The 20,500-nt window shown below is 41.9% G+C and overlaps 1 protein-coding gene across 1 annotated transcript in view; it reads right to left on the bottom strand.

Moving 5' to 3' along the window:
- LOC149781122 (uncharacterized) overlaps nt 1–20,500 on the bottom strand; it is an 86,379-nt gene that overhangs the window by 58,639 nt on the left and 7,240 nt on the right. Inside the window, exons 2-3 of the mRNA XM_089935230.1 lie at nt 19,569–19,764; nt 18,967–19,153 (exon numbers count right to left, since the gene is read on the bottom strand). Coding sequence (XP_089791356.1) covers nt 18,967–19,153; nt 19,569–19,764 — 383 coding nt within the window. The remainder of the gene's footprint in view (nt 1–18,966; nt 19,154–19,568; nt 19,765–20,500) is intronic.

Here is a 20,500-nt window from a genome sequence, read left to right on the forward strand (position 1 = left end):
TGCACATCGGTCCACATCTTGAAGCGACGAGAACAAGTGAATCAATGCAGTGAACTGCGCTTATTTATAGGTACAGGAAGGATTGAAACGGATTGAATTCATTCACCAATCCGAACACGCGTTACCAAATTCAGTCAGCTCGCATCCAATCCGAAGAGAGCAGTCTGTGACGTCACGTGGTCTATATAGATTCGTTAGCGCTTGTGTGCAGTCAATCTATGCGACAGTGATTCAACATGACGGAAACTCAGAAAACGATCCATTGGGGTGCACCAGCAGGGGAGACTGCCCAAGGGAACCCGGACTTACTTTCAGAAGAGGTACATTGGGATTTTGTGGATTTTCTTACCTCGCAAGAATTTGTTCCGGAACCTTCGTTACCTTCTTCATTACCGCAAGTGGAGAATTTTAGACAGAGACAGAAAGAAGAATTGGAGAAATTTATGTAACGACAAAAGGAAGCGGAACAAGCTTTTCTCCTACAGCAACAGCAACAGCAACAAGAAGAGGTAAGAAAAAAACAACAGCAACAACAGCAAGAAGAAGTAGCAGCAAAGAAACAAGAGGGTGAAAATCAAACGGCTACGGTACTGTTGGACATTTTAGCGGAGTTAAGAAGTCTGAAACAAATGTATCAGACTTCTTTATCACGACCGAAGAGAATACGACCTTCCCGAGCTAAACACGCCAACCCTGTGACTAAGCCTGTCGTACCACCCTTCGTGATTTCAACCCAATCATCAGAAGTAGGCCTTGGCCGTGGCAAAGGCTTAAGGCAGTTAAAGTTGATTGGTTAAACTCACCCCTACACCAAAATAAAAAGGCCCTTTTCAGGGCCACCCACATTTCTCGAAAAGAAATACAATTTCAATTTGCCAATAACTCAAAAATAAACCCCACCCATTTTACCCTTATAGTACGTGTCTGTGTATGAGTGCGTGAGTGTAGCTTCTTATTTTAAAATCAAAACTCAAAGACACTTACCTTATATCATTCATGTATTCTTTTATCCATTTTTTACAATCCAATTCACAATTCACAACAGAACACTTTAATTAAAAGTTCATTGACTTCTTCTTTCTCCTTGTTTAGTCTCTCTGTTTTTTGAATTTCTTCACCGTTTTTTCCTCATTTTCTTCCCTTCTTCTTTTCTTCTCCTGTTTCTTTGCTTCTTTTAAATAGAATTGTCTTCTTTCTTCCTCTTCTTCCTCTGAAGAATCCCTCTCTTCTTCCGAAGAATCCCTCTCTTCTTCTGAAGAATCCTTCTTTTCTTCTGACTCCTCTTGTTTCTTTTTTGGGCAATCTGGAGACCAATGTCCTTTTTCTTTACAATAATAACAGGTATCTTTACTTTTGTCTTTTTTAGCCCCTGTTTTTTTTTTTTTTTTTGACGGTCTGGACACTCTGAAGACCAATGCCCTTTCTTCTGACAGATATAGCAAGTATCCTGACTCTTATCTCGAAAGGAAGGAGAGTAGTCCGTCGGCTGGTCTGAAGAGAATTTTCTAATGACCCCTCGCAAAGCTCTGACGAAACGTTCCATCTGGGTAGTCTCTTCCATCGTTGTGCTCGGCTTGAGACTGAAATGAATAGTGAAAGGACAAGACACACACCCTTTTTATATACGCTGGTTTGCCATGACTATAAATTAGTCTATGGTGTTTGAACTTGAGTCATTTGACGTTTTGCACTCAAGATGAAACGATCCTATTCATTTGAGAAGAAAGAAGAAGAAAGTAAGAGGCAGAAACGTGATCTATCGCCTCGTACCAGGGCTGAAATCTTGGCACAAATTCATGCCAGTGATTTTGAAGAGGACATGAGTGAACCAGAATTTGAAACCTCTAAACCAAGTTCACCACCCTTAGTCAATCCTGAAAAATACTATTCCATTCGAGAGACGGAAAAGCGCTCCTCTAGAAAATTTAGAACCACGGCTTACACCTACACGGTGAAGTTTAAAGATTTCAAGGCCGACGTACCCTTGGAGAAAGCAGAAGGGTTTATCACCGAGATGTGGGATTCTTTGCTCACCGCACTCAAGCGACAATGTCAAGCCAAAGAAGACGATCGCTTGACACTATCCATAGATCACGACGGTTTGAAATCCCCTGTTTGGATCGAGTTTAGCAGACCCGCAGAACTAACCCCTTCCAAAGTCATGGACAAGATTCAACACGTACAACAATCTAATGACCAGTTTGACATCACCGATGGAAAAGCCACACTGAAAATGGCCCACGTCTCTCCTCCTCAAGGAACTGGATGCAAAAAGATGTTATTGGTGGACGACCTTCGCAACACCAAAAAGAGTCTCGTCCGAATTAACAACCCTCAAGACCAGATGTGTTTAGCCAGGGCCATCGTGGTGGGACGAACCTTTCCCAACAAGAACGACACGGTAGAATGGAAAAGAACCTGGAAAACTATTCAACGATGCGGTCGAGCCAAACAACGAAACGAAGCAGAACTCCTGTTACAACAAGCCGGACTGTCCAAAGACACACCCTGTGGCATTCCTGAGATGCAAAAATTGCAAGATGCCCTAGCTCCACGCTACACCTTGAAAGTGCACCCTCAAGAAATGTGTGGAACTCTGTTGTTTCGAGGCCAAGATTTTAAGGACGGAAAATACATTCATGTCTATCATCACGATGACCATTTTGATACCATTACCAGTATCACTGGATTCCTGGGATACGGTTATTATTGTGAGAAATGTGACTATGGTTATAACAATCGAGAGCAACACAAGCATTGTGGAATGAAATGCCCAGGATGTTTGGCCTCTCCACCCTGTCTGAGCGAAGGACCAGTGCCTTGTTCGACTTGTTTGCGCACGTTTGTCAGTCCTACCTGTTACCAACAACATTTGAAGACGCAAGGTTCACAGCAGAAATGTGCTTGTCAACTCTTGAGATTGTGCCCTACGTGTAGACAAGGCATACGTACCAATAGTACCAAGGCACACGTATGTTCAGGAAAAAAAAATGTCACATTTGTCATCACATCGTGGACTTGGAACACCAATGCTACGTGCAAAAATACCAACCCCCACCAGAGAAAGAGGACGGTCACAAGAAGAAAGGCAATTTCATCTTTTTCGATTTCGAATGCATGCAAGAGACTGGCATTCACATTCCTAATTTCTGCGTGGCTCATCGAGCGTGCGAGAAGTGCATTCAAGAACCTATCTTCAGTCATTGCCCTCACTGCAGCAAGATTCCTGGAGGACGTGAAAAAATCTTTCGGGGACCGAACACGTTAGCCGATTTTGCCCAATGGGTCTTAGACCCCATCGACAAGACGTGGAGCCAAGAGGACATCGAACGTTACGGAGATTGTCATCGTCATGCCACGGTGATGGCTCACAATTTCTCCGGATACGATGGACAGTTTCTTTTGAGATACTATACGGAACAAGGCACCGAACGTCCTAAAGTGACTTTGAACGGAGCCAAAATCATTTTCATGCAAGTGGGACAAGTACAGTTTAAAGATTCGATGAGTTACTTGGCCATGCCTTTGAGCCGAATGCCTAAAACGTTTGGAATGACAGAAATGGCTAAAGGGTACTTTCCACACTTTTTCAATACGGAAGCCAATCAACATGCCGTTCTACCCCATTTGCCTGAGGCTCACTATTACGACCCCGACAACATGCGTACCGAACAACGAGAAGCTTTCTACGCTTGGTACCAGGCTCACGCCTCCGACCCTTTCGACTTTCAGGAAGAAATGCTAAAGTATTGTCGTTCCGACGTGGACATTTTACGACGTTGCTGTGGAAAATTTCGAGAACTGTTCATGGAACACGGAGGGGTCGATCCTTTGAAAGAAGCTTGCACCATTGCCAAAGCGTGTTCCTTAGTGTAGCGCCAACGATTCATGCCTGAAAACACCGTGGCTGTCATCAGTCCTCAAACGACCCACTTTGTCAAACGTCAATACTCGGTCAAAGCCCTACGCTGGTTACATTACTTGTGCGACAAGGAAGACAAATGGATTCAGCATGCCCGCAACGGAGGAGGCGAAAAGACCATCGGAACGTATTCGGTCGATGGCTGGGACTTAGAAAACCCCAAGATCGTGTACGAGTTTAACGGTTGCTTATTTCACGGATGTCCCGTCTGTTACCCTGACCGTGACACTAAAAATCAGTTTTTGCAACGAACCATGGAAGACTTGTACCAGGACACTTGTCAGCGACGCCTAAAGTTAGAACAGCAAGGATACCAAGTGGTGGAAATGTGGGAACACGAGTACGATCACCGTTTGAAAACCGATCCCGAGTTTAAACGCCTCGTGGAAAGTTACCAGTTCATGGACCCGCTGAACCCGAGGGATAGTTTGTACGGAGGAAGGACCAATGCCACCTGTTTGCTGTACCAAGCCGACGAAGAGAAAGGAGAAGAAATCAAATACTTGGACGTGTGTTCGCTGTATCCCTACGTGTGCAAATATTGTCGCTTTCCTGTAGGGCACCCGCAATTGTTGACGGAACACATCGACCTGAAAAACATTCGACAATACGAAGGCTTGATCAAGTGTAAAGTTTTGCCTCCAACGAACCTATACCATCCCGTCTTACCTCACCATTGTCAAGGCAAACTGATGTTTCCATTGTGCCGTACTTGTGCCGAAACGTGCAACCAGGACCAACCTTGCCATCACAGCCAGGAAGAACGGGCCTTGACGGGAACCTGGGTCAGCGTGGAATTCTTCAAAGCTCTGGACATGGGATACCAACTGTTAGAAGTGTACGAAATTTGCCACTTTCCCAAGACACAACAGTACCACAAGGGTGACCCTACTGAGAAAGGCATTTTCGCCGACTACGTGGATGCCTTTTTGAAACTGAAGCAAGAAGCAAGCGGCTATCCTTCCTGGTGTCACACTCCCGAAGACCAAATACAATTCAAAGAGAAATACTACGAACAAGAAGGCATCTCTTTAGACCACATCGAAAAAAACGAAGGCAGGTGATCGTTTGCCAAAGTGATGTTAAATTGCTTGTGGGGTAAAATGGCACAACGACCGTGTTTACCCAAGACGGAATATTTGACAGAACCTTCCCGCTACTTCCAGATGATTCACGACAAAACCAAATACATGAAACACGTGGACGTCGTTCGAGAGGATTTGATCTTGGTCAATTACGAAGAAGATCTGGACTTTGTACAAGACGACCCTTTTGGAAATGTCATCATTGCGGCTTACGTGACAGCTCATGCTCGCTTAAAATTGTACGAAGCTTTAGAACTGTTAGAAGAACGCGTCCTGTACTTTGACACGGACAGTTGCATTTACATCCATCACCCGATTCAACATCACCCTAGCATCGAAGGAGACCGTTTAGGAGCCTGGACAGACGAGCATCCCGACGACAAGATTCTAAGTTTCGTCAGTGGCGGCCCCAAAAATTACGGCTACGAATACCGGGACCCACAAGGAGAAGTGCACACGACATGCAAAGTGAAAGGACTGACTCTGAATCATCGTACCAGTCGAGTGGTCAACTTTGGGGTATTGAAAGAAGCCTTGCAATCGGGAGAGGATGGAAACTTTAAAGTGACCACTTATCAACCGAACAAGATTGTACGTTTACCCACTCACCACATCGTCAGTCGGCCCCTAGAAAAAGTCTATCAAATCGTGTACCAGAAGCGAGTGAGACTTCCCAATCACTTTACGTTGCCGTACGGTCACGTCGGTATTGGTCTGTATATAAAAAGGAACCCTAGGCAAGATCGATAGTTCATTGTTCATTGAAGTAACTTACCATGTCGTTGACGAAGAAGAAACCAGACTGGTTAGGAGTCAAATGTTGGACATCACCGAGACCAGGGTTTTGAGGCTTGGACACAAGAGGTGGCTCAGTATGCACGAGAGTTATTCAAGGAAAAAAGTTACTTTTCAACCCGTGTTAGTGACGGTGCCAGAAGAACCCGTCACCCAGGACAGGACTGTCGTGGACAGGCCTGAAAGGCCCTTTCGGGAGGACACTTGTGTGACCTTACCCCCTACTATAGAACTGGTTAGAACTTTACCCAAAACATGTGGTTGTTGTACAGACACTTGTTTTTTATTCCACGTTCATGGTTATCATGTGCCTTTTATTCTTGTACTTAAGCCTTTGGCTTTTATGTATTTTTGTCTTTCGTATTCATGTTTGAAAAAAAAACATTCAATAAACGTGTTCTGAAAAAAGTATATAAACTCTTGTCTTGCTTGTTTTTCGTGTCACAAGTGACATTCCTCACGCCATGGCTACCTCTACTGTCTCTGCTCCCTCTTCCTATACTGTCAAAGTCATCGACGAACACTTAGATCGTGCCAGTTGGGAGGCTTTGTATCTTCGCCATCCCTTTAACATGCTCATTGCTGGACCTAGCGGTTCTGGCAAAACCGAATTCGTCAAACGTTTGATCGAACATAAACATCATTTGATCGATCGACCACCTCAACGGATCGTGTGGTGTTACAAAGAGTGGCAATGGGCGTACAGCCTCTTGCGAGAAAGTCAAGGCGATTCCATCGTGTTTGTGGAAGGCATTCCTAAAGAAGACGACGGCATCGTCTCTGACTCCCGTCAAACCCATTTGGTCATTTTCGACGACATGTTAGGAGAAAACGAAGAAGAAATTAAACTGTGGTTCACGCGCAAAGGGCATCACCGTAATGCCAGTGTCGTTTACATCACCCAAAATTTGTTTCAACAAAGTAAAGCCCATCGCACCATCAGTCTCAATGCGCATTACGTGGTCTTGTTTAAAAGCCCTCGAGATAAATCGCAAGTGCAAGTCTTAGCCAAACAGTTAGGAACGCCTTGGCTGACTCAGGCGTACGACGATGCCACTCAAACGCCACACGCCTATTTACTCGTCGATTTGAAACCTACGACTCCCGAGGATTTGCGATTTCGTACCCACTTGTTTCACCACTGGTGCCAAGACGGAGGGCCTGTCCTGTACACGTCTCCGTCCTCGACTTCATTTCACTCCCCATAAAAAAATCTATAAAAACCTCAGACCCTTTTTCGTCTGTCTCACTCTCAGTGCGAACATGACGTCCCTTCAGTCGCATCTTCCCGTCAAATTGATTCGTGCCTTGTATGGCATCAGTCGAGAAAAAGATCCACAAACACGAGCTCGTGTCTTAGAAGCTAGTCTCAAAGAAGTCTTACGATGGTTCACGGTGACGGCACGTCAATTACTCCAAGGAATCATTCAGATTCCTCATAAAACCAAACGCTTTTTCGATCGAAACAAAGTCGCTTTGGTCCAACTGGCCGATCCCCGCATCGACACTCAAACCAAAAAACAAATAATTTTGAAACCTGGAGGGAGCGGTACTCTAGGAGGGGTCATCATTCGCTCACTCTTAAGATGGGATCCTAATGCCCCCAAAGTTATCCCCAAGACAAAAGTCCAACGAAGCCCCAAGAAGAAAAAGACCAGGTCCCCAAGGAGAACTTCTCCAGTGGCAGGACCCTCCTCTGACCAGACACCACCACCACCCCGGAAAAAGAAAAGAAGCCCCCAGAAAAAGAAACAGAGAAAATGTCCCCAGAAAAAGAAAAGTCCACAGAAGAAAACTAGTCGCAAGAGAGGCACTTCGGCCAGGACGCAACCTTACACTCGCAAACCACGATCTGCCACGGCAGTGACTGCGTCTCCGGCATCCTCACGTTTGTCCACTTCTCCGTTGATGACACCAGGAACTGAAGAGTACTTGGAGACGTTGATCACACCAAGAACTTCTCCGTTGATGACCCCCAAAAGAACTTCCCCAGTGGCAGGACCCTCCAATTTAGTGGCAGTGGCTGCTGCTCACAAAGTATCTTCTCCCAAAATCAAAGTTCAAGAAAGATCGGGCATGTTACAAAGTTTACTGGATTTGTCCAAGCAAGAACTGGCTCGATTTAGTCCGTTGCGTACCCCTGCACGACGTGTCATGCCTGTCCTCAAACTGATACGACGTAAAGACAATCAGTGGCGACGCGTTCCAGTATAAAAAATGCCTGTGACCAAGTCGGGTATCAGTGGTTTTTTTTGGTGCTCCTGAAGACTCAAAGATGTCACCCTCCAGAAAACCCCAAGGAAAGAAAAGGAAAGGACTGCCACCACGTTTAGCCAAACATGGGGACATGTTGTCTCTCCTGTCCAAAGCTTCTCCACCCCTACGAAAAAAACTCATTCAAACAGCCTCCAAAGAGTTCATCGATACCTTGTGCGAATGTTGTTTGAACGTTTTGAAAGGCACGATCCCTTTGTCCAAACACCAGAAACAATGCTTAGGCAAACATCGTCACGTTCTTCGCCAAATGGTTCAAAAGAAAATTCCCATTCGTCAAAAAAAGAAGATGTTAGTGCAACGTGGAGGTATTTTACCTCTCTTGTTAGGCCCCATACTGAAAGGAGTCTTGGGAACCATGTTGGGAGGACTGGTGGGAGCAGGATAAAAAGGCCTCGGAAGTTCCAAGATCTCAGAATCGACCCCTGACAACCCCATGGAAGGACGAAAACTAGCTTTAGTGCCTTACAAACGATGGATGGAATACCATCGGTGGCAAGAACAACACACCCCGCATTTACCTCCCAATCCCAATTTGAGCGAGATGTCCCAGTTACAACACGAATTGCAGTCCTTGATGGATCGCCAAGATTTGTCCGAAACAGAAAAATCGCAAAAGTACGGTCAACTCTTGCAACGACTGCAACTCTTTCACCAGAAAGCTTTAGACGAAACAGCTCTACCCACTCTGAAAGATTTTAAGACCTTGATGAAAAGTCCAGCACCATCACCAGTACCAGTACCAGTACCAGTACCACCAGTACCCGTGACCAAGACAGAAAAAGGAAAAGAAGAGGAAGGGTTTCAAACTCCACCAGAAAAAGTACGCAAGTTAACAACACCACCTACCTCCAGAATTGGATGGATTAAAAAGATGATGGCCACCCCTTCTTCATCACAAGAGAAAAAGAAAGTGAAGACAGAAGTGAAGACAGAAGTGAAACAAGAACCGATATCCCCCGCTCAGACATCCTTCTCCTCTTCGACACCTATTGCTGGCCGCACACGCAAAGCATTGCAATCCAAGAAAATACCCCAAGAGAAAAAGAGTAGCATCCTCCAAGAGTGGGTGTCTTATTAACACACCAACCAACACAAAAAAATGGAAAAAGTCTTAGCCAGCATTTACTACGATCCCTCCCATCCTGCAGGTTACGCAGGAGTTCAAAAATTGTATCGTGCTGCCAAAATGCGACTGAAAAGTCTCCGTTTACCTCAAGTGCAACGATGGTTACAAGAACAAGCTACCTACACTTTACACAAACCCATTCGACGCAAGTTTGCCAGAAGTCGCACCCGAGTGGAAGGCATCGATCATCAATGGCAAGCCGATTTAGCCGATGTCTCTCATTTGGCCAGCTACAATCGTGGCTACAAATATTTGTTTTGTGTCATCGACGTCTTTTCCAAATTTGCCTGGGTCGTGCCCTTGACTTCCAAATCGAGCAGCGAGTTAGTGCGAGCCCTGCAACGGGTGTTGAAACAAAGCGGTCGTCACCCTCTTCGATGGCAAACGGACAAAGGCACCGAATTTCTGAACCAAGCTTTCCAAAAAGAATTAAAGAAACGTGACATTCATTTTTTTACCACCGAGAATCCCGAAACCAAAGCCAGCATCGTAGAACGTTTTCAACGCACTTTGAAAGAACGCATGTGGAAATATTTTACGCATCACCACACTCTGAAGTACATTGACATCTTACCGCACCTGGTGCAAGCGTACAACCAATCTTACCATCGAAGCATCGGACGTGCCCCGCAAGACGTGACTCCCGACAACGAAGTGTTGGTGTTTGAGCGTCTGTTTGGTACGTCCCAGACGAGGGCTGTCCCCGAGAAAAGTGGAATGTTGGCCGTAGGAGATTGGGTGCGCATTGGCAAAACCAAACGCACTTTCGACAAAGGTTACTTACCTAACTGGACGACCGAATTGTTTCGCGTCACTGGACGAGTGCATGGCCGTCATCCTGCCGTCTATAAATTGGAAGACATGAACGGAGAAGTGCTCAAAGGAACGTTTTATTTGCCCGAGTTACAACGTGTCACCAAAAAAGAAGACGACGTGTACGACATCGAAAGCATTCTCGAACGCAGAACCCGTAAAGTGGGCAAACGACGTGTCAAAGAAGTCAAAGTACGTTGGAAAGGATATCCACCCAGTTTCGATTCTTGGATCGACGCTTCGCAAGTCATCGACTATAAAAAGAAGTGACCATCATGCCCTTTCACACAGCAGACGCAGCTACGTCGACCACTCCTTCTTCACCTAGTTCTTCTGTGCAAGATTTACAAAAACAACCCTTGTGGGTGTGGTGTGGAGAACGTGTGCCTAAAACGCAAATCGTCTTTTTCTGCCAAATCTTCGTGGTGTATTGTGTCATCGGGGCAGCCATTGCCAATTTGAGTTTGCAACAAGGAGACAAACAATTGTGGACCATTTTATTGAGCAGTTGCATCGGTTACCTGCTTCCTAATCCCTCCCTGAAATTCTCCTCGAACGGGAACCCCGGGAACCTTGTGTCCAGTGCCAGTGCCAGTCACCACTTCAACCACAATCAGAACCCCATTTTAGACGGAGACATGCCTCTGACGTCCAGTAATATCCCCTCGGACAGCCACAGAACTCTGGAATTATGAGTCACCAAAACCAATTTTACTTAACCTTACCCAGTGACAGTTCCATGGAGGTGTTTCCCCACAACACGCTGTGCTGTTACACGGCCAAATTACCGCAGGCCATCCCCTTAGATCACGAAGCCCATTGGGAAGTGGCTTTGGTAGAAATGATTCACCCTACACAAATCCAAAACATCACCGAAAAGCAAAACACTTTTGAGGTCGAAATCATCAACCAACAATTACAAGAAGCCATGAATGACATCGGGTTTTCAGGGGACACAAGACCATCCAACAATACACCCTTCAATATCTACACCTTGAAAATTCCGGCAGGGTTTTATTTTAGCGGCCAACATTTGGTGGACACCATTGCTTCCAGGTTCGAGTTAGCTTTTGGCAAAGCCCTGAACAGAATCAAAAAAAGTGTCACCCTGGAGTACCATAAAGTGGCTCGTCGCTTACTGATGAAATTTATTTCAGGATAGCCAAACGTTGTCCATCAGTTTTAATCGTGACTTGTTTGATATTTTAGGTGGAGACACAAAAATGGCTCCAAATTTTAAACCAAGGATCAACAGCAATACGGAATTTTACAAGTTTTTTCGATTCCCTGTAGAACTGAACCCAGGACTGAATTTGATGTTTGTGTACTCCGATGTGGTGGAGTACAACGTGGTGGGACACACCTCCGTACCGTTACTGCGTGTCATTCCTTTCAAAGTGGATAGTACCACGATCAGTGACCAGGAAGGTGGAAACACCTATCACGTCCACCGGGAATTTGTCCATCCTCACTATTTGCCTGTCAGCAAGTCGTATTTGGACACGATCAGCATTGCTATAAAAGGAGATCTGGGACAAAATATTCCATTCACCAAAGGAAAAGTCACGGTGAAACTCCATTTTCGAAAACGGTTCTCTCACGACTCGTAAGTCATGTATCCAGTGTACCGAGGGGTTGCTCGACAGCGAGGACACGGCTTAGGAGATATGTTAAAATCGGCCTTTCGTTCGGTGGCTCCAGTATTGAAACCGATGGTGACACGCGGATTGCACGCCTTGAAAGATGCGGCACTGACGCAAGGCAAAGAATTTCTCCAAAATGTCATCATCGACAAACAAAACCCTAAAGAAGCCTTCATGAGGGCAGGCAAAAATGTCTTGCTGCAAACGGGCAAAGACCTTTTGGGCCGACGAGACACACCTATAAATGCCCTGCACGCTACCGAGTCAGGCATTCAGCAAGGACAAGGCAGAAAGAGGCGACGAAGAAAACACCCTTTCACCAGACTTCAAGCTAGAAAGGCCAAGAAAAGATGAACCGTTCGAGACTTAGACGTTTTCGATTATTGAGAAAGAACAAAAAAAATGATGCACCGAGAGTCTTGCGCTTGTTCCAAGTCGGAACTGGATCTGTTTGCCATGCCCCCCACCATGATGACCATGCAAGAATCCCAATGGGTGGAATTTCATCCCGTCTCCTCATTGGCCTATTCCGCTCCCATCGAGTTTGAAATCAAAGGACAGCCCGAAGATTACATCGATCTGAATAGCAGTTACTTGTACCTGAAAGTCAAAATTCTAGATAAGACTGGAGGTCCTATAGACGATGAAGCAGTAGCTCCCGTCAACAATTTCATGCATTCCTTGTTCAGTGGAGTGGACTTGTACTTGAATAACAAACTGGTCAGTAGCAGCATGGATACTTACCCTTATCGTGCCTACCTGGAAAATCTCTTGACGTACGGAATAGATGCCAAGAACACTCATCTCAATGCCTGTGCGCTATGGGAAGCTGACGAACCTACCAAGTTTGAAAATTTGGAAACTGATGAAAAGAAAGACAACAATGACGGATTTGTAGAACGAAGAAAGAGAATCACGGGAGTCAATACAAGTTTAGAACTGATGGATCGTTTGCATTTGGACATGTGGTTGCAAGAAAAGTATTTGCTGAACGGGGTGGATATCCGTCTGAGACTGAATCGTAGCAGTGCCGCTTTCCATTTGATGGCTGATAGTGACGGTTACAAAACCAAAATCCTAGAAACCAGACTCTACGTACGCCGTGTGGAAGTGTTACCTAAAGTGGGAAACGACATCAGTCAGACGTTGAGCAGAACGACCGCCAAGTATCCCATACGACGCGTGGAAGTGAAAACCTTCACCATTCCCAAGGGACAGCGATCCATGATCGAAGATCATCTGTTCCAAGGACAGTTACCCAAACGTTTGATCGTTGGTATCGTCGAGAATACAGCCTTCAACGGAGCTGCCGAAAAAAATCCTTTCTACTTTCAACACTTTGGCGTGTCCAAAATCGAAGTCAGTCGCGATGGCAAGACCTTGTGTACCCGACCTTTCGAACCTGACTTTGCCAAGAAGAATTACTTGAGATCGTACTTGTCCCTGTACGAAGCCACCGGACAGTTAGGAACCAACACCAGTCATGGCATTACGTACGAGGATTATGCAGGAGGCTATGCATTGTGGGCTTTTGATTTCACTCCAGACCAAGGCAGCGACGAGGGACATTTCCACCCTACAAAATCCGGCCAGATTCGTGTGGAAATTCAGTTTAAAGACCGAAACCCTGATGAAACGGTGAACGTCATCCTGTATGCAGAATTCGATAATACGATAGAAATCAACAGTTTGAGAGAAGTCATCCTAGATTATTAGAAACCATGGAAGACTGTTGTCCCTCTTTACCTAGTGGAGAAACTTTCAAGATGGAATGTGAGGAGACTGTGGAAAAATTGTTGTGTTTTGAAAAAAATTGTTTGATGTTATCATGTTGGATTATTGTTAAAAATGTTAGAGTTGTTGTTTAGTGTTAAGTGATTTTTGAATAAAAAATGTTGTGTTTTGAAAAAAAAATGCCCTTGTCTTTTGTTTAGCTATAAGAATGTTGGATTGATGCTCTTTCATTTCTTACTATCCCTCTCATGACACTCACTGAACGTTGCGACTCGAAAAACCGTGTGGGGGATGTTTTCCTTCACGTCCGCGCTTTGACTTTAAGAACCGGTTTGTTTCCAGTCTAACCATCCATTGTCGACTCATCCTCCTAAGAAGATGTATTCCAAACTAGCTAAGCTCAACGAAGCCTACGTGAATTTGCATAGGGTCAGACACAGTCTGATACCGAAGCCAGAAGAAATAGAGAATGTGAGAATGTTAAAAATCACTGAAGACCTGATAGAAGAGCTTTTCAGAGAAGAAACGAACAGGGAGAAAGAAGAATGGACAGAGAAGTACAGACTTCAGAGACAGCAGCAACAGCAGCAACAACAACAACAGCAGCAACAAGAACCTGAAGCTAACAGAAGCTTTGTCGATTGTCGTATCGACACCAAAGAGTTCTTCTTCTCTTTCCGAAGAAGCAGACCTATCGCCAGAAAGTCTATCCTCAGAGGACATCGCATTCTTAGAAACTAAAAAAGAATGCCATAGCAAAACAAAAAAAAAAACAGCCCTTTTCAGGGCTACCCAATACTCTAGAAAAGAAATAACGATCGATTTGCCAATGTGTGTAGGTAGAGTAGTGTGAAAATAAACATTAACTCTTTTTAAAAAAAATGTGAGGGTATGTGTTTGTGAGTTTGTGTGTTTGTAAGTGATCAAGTAAGTTGGTGTGGATAGTGGATTAAAATGATGTCTTTATTTGGTGTTTGAGGTGTATATTTGGAGTTAGATTGGATTGCTTTGCGTATGTGGATAGTCTATTGAAGTGATTTATAAAAAATTTTAAAATAGTGATGGGTAGCATAAAAAAGTGAGTGTTTCTTTTAGGTCCGCACGTTGTTTTTTTTTTTTTTTTTGGTCATGATCTAGGTAAGATCAATTTTATGTTTTTAGGGGGATGTTTTCCTTCACGTACGCGCTTTCACTATAAATTGAAACTCGTTCGGCAGTCTAGCTACCCTTGTTGATTGATCAACACAAGAATGAATAGTAGCAGAATAAGCAAACTTCTTGAACTCCAGATACATCTGGAATATGTCAGGCGCCTGGTAAATGAACTGGCTGCGGAGGCTATAATAGAAGAAGAAAGAATAAAGAAGGAAGAGGAGGAGAGAAGACAGAGGGAAGAGGAGGAAAAGAAAAGAGAAGAGAGGATGTCGTTCAATATTCCCGAGACAGAGGATTGGGGTGCTGAAGCGAATCATCCTCCCTCTTCGCTCCCCAGAAGAAATGTGAAAGGAGACTGGGGAAGAAGATGCGTGTGTGGCGCCAGGCCAGGAAGGTGCAATCATTAGATAGTTGCATCTGGAGTTAAAAAAAAACAGCCCTTTTCAGGGCTACCCAATAATCTAGAAAAGAAATAACTATCGATTTGCCAATGTGTGTGTAGGTAGAGTAGTGTGAAAATAAACACTAACTCTTTTTTAAGATAGTGTGAGGGTATGTGTTTGTGTGTTTGTGCTTGTAAGAGCTAAGGTATGTTTGTGTGAATAGTAGATTATGGGTTACTTTATTGTTTCTTAGCGTATGTGAAGAGTATAGTTAGGGTTTTGTAAGCGCTCACGTACGATTGTGTGGATAGTAGATTATGGATTTTGTTTATTGTTTCTTAGCGTATGTGGAGAGTATAGTTTGGGTTTTGTAAGCGCTCACGTAAGATTGTGTGGATAGTAGATTATGGATTTGTTTATTGTTTCTTAGCGTATGTGTTTGTGTGTTTGTGTTTGTGTGTTTGTGTTTGTACCCGCTCACGTACGATTGTGTGAATAGTAGATTATGGATTTGTTTATTGTTCATAGCGTATGTGGAGAGTATAGTTTGGGTTTTGTAACCGCTCACGTACGATTGTGTGGATAGTAGATTATGGATTTGTTTATTGTTTCTTAGCGTATGTGTTTGTGTGTTTGTGTTTGTGTGTTTGTGTTTGTACCCACTCACGTACGATTGTGTGAATAGTAGATTATGGATTTGTTTATTGTTTCTTAGCGTATGTGGAGAGTATAGTTTGGGTTTTGTAAGCGCTCACGTAAGATTGTGTGGATAGTAGATTATGGATTTTGTTTATTGTTTCTTAGCGTATGTGTTTGTGTGTTTGTGTTTGTGTGTTTGTGTTTGTACCCGCTCACGTACGATTGTGTGAATAGTAGATTATGGATTTGTTTATTGTTTCTTAGCGTATGTGGAGAGTATAGTTTGGGTTTTGCAAGCGCTCACGAAAGATTGTGTGGATAGTAGATTATGGATTTTGTTTATTGTTTCTTAGCGTATGTGGAGAGTATAGTTTGGGTTTTGTAAGCGCTCACGTAAGATTCTGTGGATAGTAGATTATGGATTTTGTTTATTGTTTCTTAGCGTATGTGGAGAGTATAGTTTGGGTTTTGTAAGCGCTCACGTAAGATTCTGTGGATAGTAGATTATGGATTTTGTTTATTGTTTCTTAGCGTATGTGGAGAGTATAGTTTGGGTTTTGTAAGCGCTCACGTAAGATTGTGTGGAAAGTAGATTATGGATTTTGTTTATTGTTTCTTAGCGTATGTGGAGAGTATAGTTTGGGTTTTTATTATACGAAATGAGAAAGTATAGTTTGGGTTTTATTATATGAAATGAAAAAGTAGGGGGATGTTTTCCTTCACGTCCGCGCGTTGTTTGGTCATGATCTAGGTAAGATCAATTTTACGTTTTAGGGGGATCTTTTCCTTCACGTACGCGCTTTAAGTATAAGAACCCACAGTATTCGTCGTTCAAACCATTCTGCAAAGAATAAAAAAAGAAGATGGCTTCTAACCAAATGGACAAAATACAAACATTACAAGACGTTTTAGACAACTTAGGAATGATGGAGCAGATGTTAATAAGACTGGTTGAAGACCATTATTCCTATAGTCCCCATCGTGTAAAGATGGAAATTAATAACTTAAAAAAGGTAAAGGACAAGATTAGTGGTGTCATGAAAGAGATAAAGGAGGAGAAGGAGGATGAAGAGGAAAGAATAAGAATAAGCAAATGGAACGAAAAGATTGAAAAAGAAGAAGAAAATGAGAAGAGGAAGAAAGAAGAGGAGGAAGAGAAGAAGAAGAAAGCAGAGCAGGAGAAAAAGAAAGAGAAGAAGAGAAAGAGTGTTGGAGATAAAATAAGAACTTGGTGGAGAAAAAGAAGAAATTAGAAGCAGAAGAAGAAGAAAACCCAAAGGCCCTTTTCAGGACCAGCCATATTTCTCGAAAAGAGATAGCCTTTCAATTGCCTACCCTTTTTTTAAATTTAAATTTAAATTTAAATTTAAAAAAAAAATCCCATATTCAATTCCCCTTGTCCCTAGACAAACCCAAACTCTATTCCCCATGTTAATTTCCCCTTGTCGCTAGACAGACCCACACTATAGTTCCATGTTAAATTCCCCTTGTCGCTAGAGTGACCCACGATTTATTCTTATGTTAATTTCCCTTGTCGCTAATCTGACCCACGATTTTTCGCCATGTTAAATTTCCATCGTCGCTAATCTGACCCAGGGGTCTCTGTAATGCTAATTCCCATTGTCGCTAATCTATCCCCATTTACTACCTGCGTATAAAAAACTTCTTTACGTCAAGGAGAGTACAATACTTTGTATTAAAACTGTTTCGTCCATTGGACGACAGCATGAGACAGTTTTTTATTATCACATAAATTAAAGTGAAAACATAAACATACACGCACGCGGTTTGCGCCTTAGATTAACAATTTTGATTTGCAACCTGACCGTATTACGCATTGACAAATTCAACTTTTCCACGAGGAAAGCCGTAAGTACGTCAAAGTTTAATTCTATTTAAACCCGTCTTTCAGCCTTTTTAGATTTAACACAAGCTTAATTTCAACATTTCATGAAATGTCGGATCTAATATAAAAAACGAAAGCGAAGTCAACATCTTGAAAATTGACGAAGTAGTGATCCTATGAAATTTTTTAAACGAGCACGGTCTAATTTTGCGACATTTATAAATTTTGAATGAAACAAGAAAGCAAATGCAAGTAAAATTGTGCAATGTCTGGAGGAATGCATCTTTAACATACATCATTCTGGAAGTATTTCTTTTTTCTTTCTTAAAACCGGGGAAAATTACGTCTTTTTAGTGGCTCGAGATTAAAGATTTTGTTGTTGCTGTTATCATAAATGGAGCACCGCTATCACTTGTACCTCTAAAAACCGATCAGAATAGGAAAAGAGATCAGCTTTATTTATGGAATATTTCTCAGACCACTCACATATAATACATAACAAAACCCCAATAACAGTTAAGATGACAAAGCGTGTTATAATTTTGACAATCATGATTATATAATGTGAAAATCAATCAATCAATCAATGCCATAGCGAAAAAAAGAATGAGCTAGAGTTGTTTTTTGTTGCTTTAGAGTGTACATAATTCATCCAGATGAAAAGAAAGTGAGACATTTATGGACACGACACGTTTTATAGACGTAGAAACGGGTTTAGAATAAAGAAATTGTTTGCTAAATAGTGACTGAAAAAACTTTACCTTCTAATGAAAATTCCTCTGTTTATATATATATATATATATATATATATATATATATATATATATATATATATATATATATATATATACACACACACAAAGCATATGGCGAATAATAGTCTTTTCAAGTGCACTGGATCAAGCAAGGGATCACGTGTGTCAGGGGTTGATTAAAATAAATGCAACGAACAATACAAAACTACAGTAGTGTCTAACTAGCCTGTGCGCTTTCGACTCTTAAGAAGTCTTTTTCAAAGGCAAATACAAAACATATATAAAATTAAAACAGAAAAAAGTTGTGTTTGCAAAACTTTACATGGCTGTTTCTACAGGAAGGAATTAAACCTTTAAATATATTATGCAAACCCAAAATAAGCGTGTTAAAGGTTATTTTGCCTTTATCAATGCAAAAACGCTCATAATGATTTTAACCAATCTAGATAAATTCGTAATTTTGCATTTATTTCTTGTAGAAAGTATTTTTCAACATAATAAATTGAATCAAAAGCACAAGAGTACGGGCTTGAATCACAGCCATAAGCGTACGGGCTTGAATCGCAATCAGAAGAGTTCGAGCTTGAATCAAGACCTGAAGAGTACGTGATTGAACCGAGACCAGGAAAGTAAAAGAAGAAAACGGACTTGAATCATGCTATCGGATCAAACCGGTCGGATGCCGTAGTGGCTCTCTGGAAAGGTCACTTTACTTTATCCACACAATGTCGTTTCTATGTGTTTATGCGTCATATAAATATCTGAAATCTAACAGCGTGCAATATCTACTCACGTATTAATTCGGATGCTGCTGTTTCTGGTGGCACTGGCAAATTCCTTTGACAAAAGCCAGTCGGTCGGGCTAATTGATGTGCGTTGAGAAGTTTTAATGCAAAATTCTCACGTTTTATCGACCTCGTATTAGTGTTGTTGTGCCACATCTGAACGTCCGATTCATTTAGTAAAAACGTTCCTCTTGACTGTCCAAAAGAGAAGAAAAAAAAAAAAGGTTTTCTACGTCAAAACGATCATAAATTTCTTGATTTAAATTGATTTTCACTATTTTTTATTTACATTCACCTAGAGGAGAAAGGAGATTGGAAGCATTTTCGACTGGAGCTAGGGCTGGCATGAATGAATACGAAAGACCGCAGAAAAATGATGATGCATAGACAATTCTGATAGATTTAAATCAGTCAGTATATTAAAAATGAATTTACAATTTTAAAAAATCCTAAGCATCAGGAAGGATTATTTAATTTTAATTTAAGAAATAAAAATATTATATTTAATATTTAAAGAATGCTTTATGATTTGTAATTGAATAATGAAGTCAACACTTAATGACAACAAAATCAATGCTATGATGAAGGGTTTCTAATGAATTATACTTACATTATTGCTGTTTATATTCTTGTCCAGGTTTACAAACATTTCCATTTTTGCAGCATTTATGTTGTTTTTAACTTCAAATATGAATCGTGCCTCCATTTGGTATCTACCTCCCTGCTTCTGTGTAATATTTGTTATTTCATAATCCACCTTGACGTATGCAGTTGTCATGGCAATAAGCCCCAAGCTAGACAATAATCTGAAAAGATTTTTAAAACTAGATATTGTAAACAATTTTCTCTTTTCATCTTTTCTTAAATTTTACTCATTCTATTTAGTATTTGGTTCTTGTGCTTATCCAATCTAATGTTGATTTGATTCATTTTGATGCATTTCGTATTGTTGCAGAAAAACAAAACGTGAGATGTGAGGGTTAAGACAGGATATCAGACTTTTCTCTAAGAGAATATATAGAAAAAATATATTTTAAATTTTACAGTACACACACACACACACACACACAATGCATATCCATAACTTTATCATCTCTGCTTTCAAATTGCTTCCATTTGAAAGCAGAGATAATAAAGTTATCGATGTCTGATTTCGAGTTGTTTAAAAGCCAAGCTAACCTAATTCCTGATTAGTTAGTGTAAACCAACTGACCGTTTGTACCAGTTCAAATCATTCAAATTAATATGCGAATTTCAATTAGTTTACGACTTAGATATCTATATAAGATATGTTTATATAAGAATCAATTATTCATTCTGTTAATATCAGTCTTGAAAGTATTTTGTCGTGTTTGCTTGATAGTATTAATTTATTTCATTCAATTATTCATTTGAACTACAAAGTGATTGAATTACTTGGAAATATTGTTACACGCACACGGGTATTTACTTGACCGAGCGGTTGTCAAACCCTGGCGCGATTCTCGCTAGAAGTCATAAGTTTCCCCGACTTTCCAAAGACTTCCATACAACCTCAGTTGT

This window comes from Sinohyriopsis cumingii, chromosome 15 (assembly GCF_028554795.1).
Source record: "Sinohyriopsis cumingii isolate HCF-2022 chromosome 15, ASM2855479v2, whole genome shotgun sequence".
Lineage (NCBI taxonomy): Eukaryota > Metazoa > Mollusca > Bivalvia > Unionida > Unionidae > Sinohyriopsis > Sinohyriopsis cumingii.